Source organism: Tachypleus tridentatus, chromosome 8 (genome assembly GCF_004210375.1).
Source record: "Tachypleus tridentatus isolate NWPU-2018 chromosome 8, ASM421037v1, whole genome shotgun sequence".
Lineage (NCBI taxonomy): Eukaryota > Metazoa > Arthropoda > Merostomata > Xiphosura > Limulidae > Tachypleus > Tachypleus tridentatus.
Genome location: NC_134832.1, coordinates 38,221,499 through 38,234,035, shown reverse-complemented (window position 1 = coordinate 38,234,035; position 12,537 = coordinate 38,221,499). Strand labels below are relative to the sequence as shown.

The 12,537-nt window shown below is 31.5% G+C and overlaps 1 protein-coding gene across 16 annotated transcripts in view; it reads left to right on the top strand.

Annotated features, from left to right (window-relative positions):
* The window catches only part of Ziz (dedicator of cytokinesis protein Ziz), a 264,599-nt gene that overhangs the window by 108,521 nt on the left and 143,541 nt on the right, over positions 1–12,537 (top strand). For all 16 annotated transcript variants that reach the window (XM_076448312.1, XM_076448311.1, XM_076448323.1 and 13 more), the window contains one exon: positions 4,528–4,767. In XM_076448312.1, coding sequence (XP_076304427.1) covers positions 4,528–4,767 — 240 coding nt within the window. The remainder of the gene's footprint in view (positions 1–4,527; positions 4,768–12,537) is intronic.

Below are 12,537 nucleotides of genomic sequence, written 5' to 3'. Positions count from 1 at the left end.
TTTCCCAGTGAGATCTGTGATGGGTTTATCAGTGTGTTTTTCACTCACTGTGGATATAACTATGTTAAATAAGTTTATTTGGTCTTGTGTGTATGGATCTAATTTCCACAGTCTTTAACCCTATTGCAACAGGTCACTGATCAAAGACTCTCTTTGCCTCACACGAGTTAGTAAAAAAATTAATATATAGAAACAAAGTTTTTAATTTTTCTTAGAAGATTTGTAATTTTGTTTTAAGGTAATAGTGTTTTGAAAATAAAAGGAAGTAAGAGTTGTGATTTACAAGAAGGTATGAATAATTTATTGATACAAATAGCTTTGAATTTTATTTTTATATACTATAACAGTATGGAATTGTACAGTTTTAGGAATAGAAAGTTTTCATAAAACAGTTGAAAGAAACTTTAAAAAGAGTAAAAAAAGGTATTTTGAACATTCAATGCTATTCATGACTTAAAATATGTTTGCTTTTAGAAAAAATGATCTGTAAAATATTAATTTTTTCTTATTGAGTTAAAATGTACTTTAATTGATTTAATCCTTTAACCCTTTTGCACTGGGTCACAGGTCAAAGGCCATATCATCATATTTGTTGTCTTGAATTCAAAATATTATTGAATTACTATTTTATGAATTTATATCAAAAGTTTTGTATCAAAGTGTAGATAATAATTCAAATTTTAGTGTTATACAATAGTTGATTTCTTAAATATTAAAACAACACACCTAAATATTGATTTTTCTGAGTCAACACTGGTTAAAAATGTCAAAATACTTAGCCTATAATTTTGTACAAATTAGGAACTCAAATTGCCAGTATTGATAAGCTAGAATATAAAATAATAACTTCACATCTTTTTATTTTGCTGAGATATGGCTTATGTACTGAATTAAACATGCTGGCTCTAAATCCCACCTACCATTTTGGGAAATGGTCTCTTATATACACTTACTTCAATATATGACGTAAATAACCAATCAACAGCTTAGAATGTCCACCAACTGGTTTTTCTCAGCCATTTTAATGTTTTAGAATGCCATCTCATTCTGTCAAACCAAGGTTTCAAGGAGATGGTTGTGTCTTTAGTCTGCTTGAAATTTCGTAATTTTTGAGACCTAATTACAGCTCAGTTACTAAGTTCAATAATTATAGCTGAATTATGTGGTATTGATAAAATAATTTGATTTTTTGGTTATTCAGTTATGTATATAAAACCTAAAAAGAATTTCTCTTCATATCTTCCATGTACAAAATTTTAAAAGGTTTGACAACCTATGTTCAGCAGCAACCAAGTTCAAAGGTTGTAGATAGAAGAGATAATTGTTTACTTTATTTCTTTATTTATTGTTTTATATTTTAAGATAAATGAATTTATTTGTAAATAGTAATAATCTGTATACCTATTACAATGTGTAAGAATTAAAATGTGACTGTATATTACAAAATACTGGTTTACTAAGACAACCAAGATAGGGTCACTTTGTAAAGACTAAAATTTAGTTTTATGTTATAGGATATAGTAATATGAGTGCATGTGCACCACATCAGTGCAAGGTGTGTAATGTTAGCCAGACATGACTGGAAGGTCAATATAATAAATATATAACATTATTAGACTTAAGATACTTAGACTAAACATTTGTATTTTCATGTTATAATATGTAGTCATTCTAGCAAAAAAAAATGAAACAAAAAAAACAAGTTATATTTATTTCCTAATTTTTTATGGTGTTTACAAGGTTGGTCAAATTTATGCCCCAAATAGTTAGAGTACAGAAAATAACATAAAATATGAAGTCTTATGGAAAACAAATATGAAATGCATTCAGAAGGTTTTAGAGATTACACAAATAATATCTGAAAATTTTGGGATGAATAATAGTTTTTTAAATTATAACATGAAAATCATTATGCACTTGGGACTAGTAAATGAACAGACTATTTTCAGAAAAAAATCTTTAGTAAGAATATTTCATTAAAAAACATATTGATTTTTATTTTACTAAACGTTTTTCACATTTTGTAAAGATACAAACTGCATCAAAGCTATAGTACAAGTACTGAAGATGTACAACTGTGTGTATGAACCTATCAGGAAAGGGTTAATTTACGTCATTCATGTCTTCTCTGTTCAATATTTTGTAAGTTCAAATTTTATACATTTTTACCATCTAGGTTACTTTGACTTGCAACTTGCATTTAGAGTTGGGTTCAAGTGTTAAGCTTAACATTTTACGTTTTTTTCACTGTTAATCTTATTTACGTAATTCCTTTTTTCGTCTTTACAACTGGTTGCATCTAATTGAGCATAAGTTTTGTGTCAGCTTTGGGTTTCTTTAACTGGATGCCTTTTTACTTTCATGTTCTTCAGATGTACTCTATCTTACAGTTTTTTGTGTAGACATTCTGTGTTTAATGGTCAATTATTTTATCAGTTCCTTTAGTGGTTTTGTACTTTAGGTGTTACTATTTGTTTTATATCAATTTTCTTAGTTTTGCATGTGTGTGACTTTTAAGCTCTGTGTAGACTACAAGTTTTTAACTTTTTGTTAATTTATTAGTTCTGTGTATTTTCTTCAGTATCTTTAATTTGTCTTTTTTTTTTTTTTTACTACACTTCATGACTATAAGGGTTTCTGACTTCTTACTTCTTAGATCTCCTCCCTCCTTCCTAGGGATCATATCTTGGCTGATCATTTAGCTCAGTCTGTTCCTGTCCTACTATGCACCAGAGTCACATAACATGTGGAGCCCACTCAACTAGGAATTTACTCCCATCTTTCTTTGTCTTTCTCAGCGTGGGAGTTTAAAGTCCTTTTCTTGATTTGTTCTGGCTGAATAATTACTTGCAGTTACCTCACTTACCATGGTGTCCTACCTCTCACTTTATTGAGTTTTTCATGCTGCCACATTCTTTTTATTGGTGAGTTTTCTGAGTGCTCACAGACTATCTTTATTCATCTCTATATATTTTGTAGAGCGATATGCTTTTCATTTTATATTTGCTTGTTGGATCTTCAGATTCGCATTTCACAGGCAACTGGCTCACCTCTTACTGTAACTGGGCAGTCACTTCCGCTTGCTTCTTTCTTTGAACTTTTCATGTTGATTTCTTTTCTAGTTGGAGAAATCCTTTTCTACCTTTTCACAGTATCTTATTCATTTGGAGGTTTCCTTCATTTCTTTTTTTTTTGATGAGCCCAGCCTTTACCACTTTTGCTCCAGGATATTGAATGGACAGTCACAGTTACCATCCCTTCTTCTCTTTATGCCTGTGAAGTTCTCTCTCTCTTTTGGGTGTGGTTTTCCTTGAAAGTGCTCACTCCCTTGGGCTAGTCACACATTCATTCCCTTCATTGGATAGTTCTTGACCTCTGGAACTTTCCTCACGATCTTTTGGACCATACCATTTTCATCGATTCCCCTGATTTTTACAATCCTGGTCTTTCTGGTTTTCAAAATATGGAAAAGCAGACACCTATTGCACTGTTTCCAATGGATAATTCCTCCAGACCCTCCCAATGCATCTTCCTCTCTCTTTCTTCTTGTGGAGCATAATGGTTCTTGGCACTTCCAGTTCTCAGTCACTGGGAGTGGTGGACTATGGAGGTTTCCTCATGAGTGGGTTTTGTACAATAACACAGTTTCATAGCCATATGTATTCACTTGAAGAGTAAATGTGTATTGTCATTATGCTACATATTATGCATAAAATATGGCATGAAATTTATTAAGCAAGGAGCTTTAACTAAATCTTTCCTGTCCAGATGGACTGTACTTGACACAATCCATTGTAGAGTAAGGGGCTTCTCCTAGATGTCTTTGCCTGGGTAGACCTCACTTGGCTATCTTGATATTAGGCCAAGGCACTTCCCTTAAATGTTCTCTGTGTGGGCCACATTTATCCTATTTATATATGTTTCTGTAGTCCTAGCCATGCATTCTATTTGTTTCTCATATATTTTGCCTATCTTCTTTATTAGGTGAAGAATATACATGTTCCAGTAGTAGTACTATACCCTACAGGAATGCTTTGTATTTTAATTGTGGCACACATGCTTTTTGTATAGTAATTGCTCTTCACTTGATTATTTGTTTTTGTGTATTCACAGGCCCCTCCACCAAACAGTGTTGGATTCTAGTTATTGGGAGTGGAGGTAGTACTGATTAGGCAGTTACGATTTTCTAAGACAGAAATATATTTCTGATAGTTGCTTGCATCCACTCACCACTTTTTACCCTTCCTCCCCACTGATTTCTATATGCCAATTCTTGAAAGTGAGGAGTGTACTGCAATGGTAGAGGGAGGTACTTAGGCTAGTATAGAGGATGCAATGAGATTCATATAGGGTAGTCACATTAACAGCACATTTTGCTGCAATTACACAAAAAAGATGCTTACCAATGCCTAGAGCTCAAGTGAAGGTCAAGATAGTTATGGGTAAAAGAAGGTAAGTACCTATCAGAAGTACGTTTTCAGTTTTAGAAAACATTAACTTTTAATCACTATATACATTTACCCCCAGGTGGAACCATACATTACAACACTTGCTGTATATGATGCAAAAATGGGAAGAAAAGTATCAGAAGAGTTTAGATTTGATGTTAATCATCCATATATTCGAAACATGCTTCCTAAACCTGGAAAAAGACGTAATGGACCATCTAATCACAGTGTAACTACAAATGGAGAAGGAGTTGGAACAAAAATGTCCTTACCTGTTCTTGCAGACTTAGGAGAGGAGTGGTTGACTTTTCCCAAACAGGTATCATTTTATACACAAATGCATGTTATTATCAAATTAAGAACTGGCATTAACCCATTTATTATCATTTATAATAATTCCATTAAATATTGTTATGTATTATGATTTAAAATAGCCTAAAATTGAGATAAATTGTAATTTAAATTCAGAAGTTAATGAAATATTAATGGGTATTAACGAAAACAAAACATTAAGTGGTTTTGGATACAAGCATCATTAGTTGAACATTGAAGGTTAAACTTTTCAGTAAAATAGACATAGAAATTTGAGATTATAAACTTTTGCTTTTTAAATACAGACAAATTATGCTATATATTTTAATAATTTTTGTAGGTTAATGTGTAGAGTAGCAGTTTTTTAACATCTCTATATCATGGACAGAGTTCATTAACTCTCATTTTTTGTCACTGATTATCCTTTACTTTGAACATCAGGTTTATTGATTATTGCATTAAATTTAACAGTCATCTTATTACTGACTATTGGGGCAATAACTGTACAGAATATGTGACCTTTTCAAAAATCTCACAAACACATATTACCTTCTTCACTACTGCTTTTGGATAAATTTAGAATAGTGATGGTAATTAATTTAATCTCTGCTTGTATTTAATTAAAACTCTAACTTGTTTTGGAATATGAACAGAGGTAGTCTTACCTATTGGGCAAACTGGGCAATTGCCTAGGGTCTCACATATGGAAGGGTCCCCTGCTGCTATGCCTTTTAATCTGCTTCTGAGTTTCCTTATCATTATGGGGCCTCATTAACTGAATTCTTCCCAGAGCTCCAGAATGACTTAAGTACGACCCTGAGTATGAATTGCGGCATTACTTTCTGTTTATTATTTTAATTGCCTTATTAACTGTTATTGTTAGTTTGTTTAACTCTTTAGATGCTCTTATCATATGACTACATAATGTGGTTTGAATTTCACACTAGATATTCAAAATAATTTTACAAAATCAATGGACAAAGGCTCTGCTGCACAGATGACAATATTAGTCACCAGTTTTTATTCAACATGGTATATGTTACAATTCAAAACTGAAAATATTTGCAGTTGAAAATTGTTTAATTTTTATGAAAACAAATGCCCTAAATTGTATCAAATTATTTCATTGTTTTCACACTTAAAGAATCGATTTCACTGGTGCAAACTGACAATGATTCTGTTTCTGAACTTGAAGTATTTGAAATATAACTCTTAAAAACTTTTAATACAATGAAATTTTATAACAGAAAGATTTACTGTTTGAGAATTTTAATTTCTTATGAAGTTAATGAGTATAGGATTCTTAAATTCTGATTATTTGTGTGATACAGAACTGGTAGTGTTTTTAAAAACTGTTGTAGGATTATTTTATTAGAGTGGTTCTTTTGAATTATTTGTTTATTTCTCCTTAACTTACAGGCTCTTATCATTTGTACATAGTTGTACTTACAGGCCTGAGTTTACAAATTGTTTTGCTTTCAACATTGAGTTACTACTTATTAATAACACTAGAACCAAAATATAAATAAACTTGTGCTAAAAACTCACAACTAATTGATCAAATAGCAGTAACTACTAGTGATTCAAATACTTCACTGAATGACTACTAATACTGACTTGTTTTCAATTAACAACTTATTCTATTTATGATACTACTAATATTTGTATACTTTCTAGATATTCTGGGACTACTTTTAGAAACTTGATTTTATCATCATGCACTCATTAGCTAACATTTAAAAGCCTGAAAGTATAGTTTACAACATTGTGTTTTATTACTTTTAGGTTAAATAGTTTAGATAAGAGTCTTAATATTTTTATTGTCTATGATTGCTATTCATTTAATATACTTATCTTTCACCTTCATGAACATAAGCTAAATAGTAGTATGTGTCATAGTACTTCTCTTAGATGTTAAGCTATATTGCCAGAGCCATATAATGGGATTTCATTGGTCACTAGACATTGTTAGTAAGGAGTTGCAATTACTCCAAAAGCTTTCCATCCTACATAAATCTTAGAAGATGCTTTAAAACAGAATAAATAATTCATGTCAAAATTAAAATTTGTGTTTGTTGCTATTAACAAGTCCCTTGGTGGGAAAGCAGTAAGTTAATGGACCGATGATGCTGAAATTCAGGGTTTAAATTTACACAGTAGACACAACAGATAACCCAATGTGACTTTGCTCTAAAACAAACATAAAAGCTGTAACCAATATCTTCCATTTTATTATTATTCCACTTGCTACCCTTTATCCTTCCATAGCACTCCAGCTCGCATTGAGTCTCTTCATCTTTCCTTGTTTTGTGCAATCTTTGATCATTATTTTTCTTTTATACCTACATTCAGAAACCCCTTCTGCATCATTATCTTGTCATCTTTTTCTTAGTCTTTACAATAGTTCTTATCGTGTGGTCTATCAGATATAGTAATTTTGAGCAGTTTGTTGTCATCCATTCTTACAACACACTCAGTCCATCCCATTCTTCTTGCTTTTACACGATTTACAATAGGAGCTAATCTCTTGATATTTATCAACTTTTGGCTATGTCATCTTCATCTGTTCTCATCAGCATCATATATTCTCCCACATATTTTTCATTAAACTGTATTTCAGAATGTCTGGTCTGGTTATTAACACTTGTTAATAAAGCAGAGAACAATGTTTCAACCTCCCTAAGCCATCTTCTGGTTAACAAAGAGAGAGTTAATACTTATACCAGCTATTTTGAGATGCATTTTTATTTCAAGTGGGTTTCTCATCATCAAGAATTTCTTCATTGAACTGTATTCTAAAAGAGCTGGCCTTTATTTCCTAAATATTGTGCAAGTTACAAAGCTTCAGATTATTCTTTTGCACCAAATTTAACTAAACAAGAATATCCAACTGTTAATAAACTGGTAAATAATAAAGGTATTCAAATACTCTGTTGATTATAGATGGAAACTATTATTATTTTAACTTAAATGATTCCAGTATTTACAAAATATTTGTTAAGAATCCAACTCTGACTTTAGAAAGAAAAATGAACAGTACATTGTTATACTTAAAAAGAAAGAAAATATTTTCATACAGTCTGTATTTTCATTTGAGATCAACAGATGTTTGTATTCTCTGCTAGTATGGCCTTCCGAAGATCCATAAAGAGAATATTACATTTCAGCCAATCATCGATTTTGCCAATTCAGTGATATATAACCTTTTTAAACACTTCACAGGTTTATTTACACCCATTAGTTGGTAATAGACAGTACCAAAGAAGAATAAATTTCGAGTTTTTAAACTATATTCTTTCATGAAAATGAAGAAATGGTATTGTTTGATGTGTTTTCATAGCCATACCCAACTTCTCTTCAGAAGTTGCAGAATTAAGATTATACAATAACAAGACCCTAACTCAGTGGATGTCGCTTTCACTAGCTGAAATTTGTATATTGTTAAAACCATGTCTTCATGCCATCCAGTTTGAATACATTAAGGAGTATTATCAACATATCCATGATACAGCTGTAGACTTGCCAGTTTAAATGGTTATCACAGACTTAGATATGGAAACTTTAAAAACCAAAGCTTGAAGATCTTCCTCAGCAAAATTAAAATGTATAAAAAATATGCTGATTTGAATTTCACTGTTCTGAAAAGAAGAAAACTATGAGAAAAATGTTTGGCCATCTTAAGAGTATTAATAATCACATACAATTCATAGCAGGAAAAGTTTCTGAAGGAAAACTACCCTTCTAAGGTATTTTGGTTCACATACAAGAAAAAGGAACTTTTAACTGCTACTACTACTTTATATTAGAAACCTCTGAATTATAGAATAATGCTTTGAATTTAATTTTCATAAACTTCTTGCAAATAACGTCAGGTAAAAAAACGAAAAAAAAAAACACCAGCATATGATAAAAGTGTTGATAGATAATGTATATCCCATCCATTTTATTGGGCACAACAATAAAGACTGGATTTTAAACCATACTACAACTACAGTGATCCATTATATTAAAGGATTATCTGACCAGGTTAAAAGAAATAAATTGATATTAGAACTGTTTATTGATTTCACACAATTTAAGTCATATCTTAGTCCATCTAAGGTTCCACCAATCTGCAAATAGAATCAATATTGTTTAAAATATCATGAAATCTATTATGGAGAGAAAAGACAAACCGATAATGCACATATTAAATAACACAAAAACAATATGCCAAGTTAACACTTCAGATTTGGTACAACACATCCATACATAAAATCACATTTCATATTGAAAAAATAGGAAAGTTACAGCCAAACTTGGTAAGAAATATTAACACATTTTTCATGAGTACAGTATATTTTAGGAGAAAAATAATCGTGAACATAGTTGCTAGTTTAAATGTACAATCATAATGCAATGTTATTATTAGTGTAAAAATATGTGATCACCTACAATGAATCAAAATACAGTTGCTACTGTAGAATATACTAGACTGTATTGAAATATTTGGCAGATTTTTAAACCTTAATGAACTTTTGACCTTTTATGTTTAAAACTTATTTTTATCTGGCATGTGTTAGTAAAAAGTTTTTAAAAATTTTTAGAATTATACAAAGTTTTGCTTATGTTGGCTTTACAATGTTTAATGAATTGGTAATCATTGACAGTGCATATCAATGCATACAACTAGTTTTATGGATTTTTTTAAGTAGGTTATATTTTAAAATAACTATTCAAAACTTCAGATTTATTGTCACATAACCAACGAGCTATTAAAATCTCTACTTTGGCTATTTGTATCTATTATAACATAGTTATGATAGAGGTACTTCTAGCCACTAAGGTGCTTACGTAACCTTTCCAATTGTTCTTTTCAAAGTTCTCTGATTGAATACAGTTAAAACAAGTAATAACTTTCTTCAACCCCTGACAAAAACCACATGTACCTTGTTTGAGTTTTTTTGCATCTATGTAGATGTTACATAAAAAGATGTGTATATCTATAAGAAATAACCCATTTTATAGTATAAACTAACAATTGGTATTTTGAAATTGGCACCAAGTCTTCTTTACAGAGTGTATGAAATTGATTATAATACTGTAGGCTGTTTGATCAACTATATCACTTATTGTTGTTTCTTACCTAAATATGTTGTAGTTAGAGATGCAGTTTAAATTGTATTTATGTGTTGCTATTATATTTTAATTAATTATGTACTAGTTATGTTTTGAAATAGATAATTAAAAGGTTTAAACATTTTTTTAAATATACTTTGTATCTCTTATCAAGACCTATGGTATTATGCACTAAAAGAAAAGTTTACTGAAAGGATGCACATATCTTCCAAAGAAATTGTAATATATCTCAAGGGAACTGCTGAATTAAGATGAATAATGAGTTATAAAAGATAAAAAAAAGAAAATAAAACATTAAGATTTAACTATATATGAAAAGAAAATGAGTTGAAATTACAAATTTAACAAAAGGTTTTTATTCCTTAATTTTAACATTTTTTGCACTGTTTGTTGATGATAGATAGATAGATAGTGATGTAGTACAGAAAATTAAACAAATATAAATATTTGCCTTAAAAAGTTTTTGTATTCATATAGGAGGTTCAATATGCAAGTGAAATGTGAAACTTTAAGATAATAAATGGTATTTTTATACTCAGAATGAAATCACCCTGCAGATGAACTAGTAAGAGCCCAAGTGCAGTAACTTCATTAAATAAGTTTTTTTTAGAAATAGTAGAAAAATCAAAATTAATCACTCAATTTTTCTGAAACTACATACATTTAGAACTGTTCTTGTCAAATTTCAGATAATTTTACTTACTAGTTTTATTTCTGTAATGAATCATTATGAGAGTGATCTTACCTTCTCTCTGAGAGTGTAGTTGGAGGTGATAGGTTAACATGTGTTCTTTACTGTGAGGACTATTTTCTATTGTTAGCTTAGTATATGGAGTTAGAACAAAGATAAACCTTTCAATCTGATCACCTGTAAATACCATTAAAAACAAAGTTATTTACTGTGTATTTCAGAAAAGCTGGTATGAGTTTTAACACTGGTCATAAATTAGTTATGGTCTAAAGCTGATCTGGACAAGAAAAATGGTTGATGATTGTTTTATTTTGATGCACCAGAATGCATATTCTGAGGAAAAGTTAAAATATCCCCACATTTATTCCCACTTAAAATGGCTCAACTCACACACAGGTGTATCACACCAGGTGCACATGATTAGAAGATCGTTACTCAGCATTTTGAATGAGGCTTGCCCTATTTAAACCTCAGACTATTGAAGTGAGAGTGAGCACCATGGTGAGAGCAAAAGAGCTGTTTGAGGCCTTCAGAAAGAAAATTGTAGCAGCTTATGAGTCTGGTAAGGGATTTAAAAAGATCCCAAAAGATTTTGAAATCAGCCATTCCACTATCCAGAAAATAGTCAACAAGGGAAGGGCTTTCAAAACAAGTGCCAACATGCCCAGGTCTGGTCGTCCAAGCAAGTTCATCCCGAGAGCAGACCGCAAGATGCTACAAGAGGTCTCCAAACACCCTAACATGTCATCATGGGACCTACAGCAGGCTCTGGCTACTATTGATGTGAAAGTGCATGCCTCTACGATCAGAAAGAGACTGCACAAGTTTAACTTGCATGGGAGGTGTGCAAGGAGGAAACCTTTGCTCTCTACAAGAAACATCAAGGCCAGACTGAAGTTTGCCAGAGAGAATGTAGACAAACACCAGGAGTTCTGGAATAATGTTTTTTAGACAGATGAGTCCAAAATTGAATTATTTGGATACCAGAACAGAGGACATGTTTGTTATAAACCAAATACAGCATTCCAGGAAAAGAACTTCATACCAACTGTGAAGCATGGAGGTGGAAGTGTCATGGTTTGGGGCTGCTTTGCTACAGCAGGACCTGGACAACTCACAATCATAGAATCCACCATGAATTGTACTGTGTATCAGAGGGTGCTTGAGAATCATGTGATACACTCTGTACGAAAATTAAAACTGAAGCGGAACTGTACCCTGCAACACGACAGTGACCCAAAACATACCAGTAAATGCATCAAGGACTGGCTGAAAACTAAGAAATGGAAAGTCCTGGAATCGCCGAGTTAAAGCCCTGATCTTAATCCTATTGAGATGCTGTGGGGTGACTTGAAACGGGCTGTACATGCAAGAAACCCCTCAAACATCTCACAGCTGAAAGAATTCTGCATTGAGGAGTGGGGCAAACTTTCTTCAGATTGATGTCAGAGACTGGTAGATGGCTACAAGAAGCGTCTCACTGCAGTTATTTCAGCCAAAGGGGGTAACACTAGCTATTAGGGGATAGGGTGTCCTTACTTTTTTCTTAGTTAGAATATGCATTTTTGTAGAATTACATTTACAGAAGATCTTGAAAAGTCTTTTCTTCAGTTTTAATTGTTTAGTTATATTCCTATAACATCTCATTATTGTTGAAATTGAGATTAAATATCTATATATCCAAAAAATGTTATACAAATACACAGGCTTTCATAGGGTGTTCTAACTTTTTCACATGACTGTATATTGCTATGTAAGAAAATAGGGTCATGGTAAATATAAATGAAGAAAATCAGCCTGAAATGTACTGAAACTTTATTCACACAGGTAAACACAAATAACAGGTCATCAGAAATATTAAATAAGTTCATTTTTTTAATAATTGGAAATGTAATATTGTTTTAGAGAACTTTCATTGAACTTCTTCCAACCAGTAGTATTTTTTTAGCATATGCACATTCCTTATGG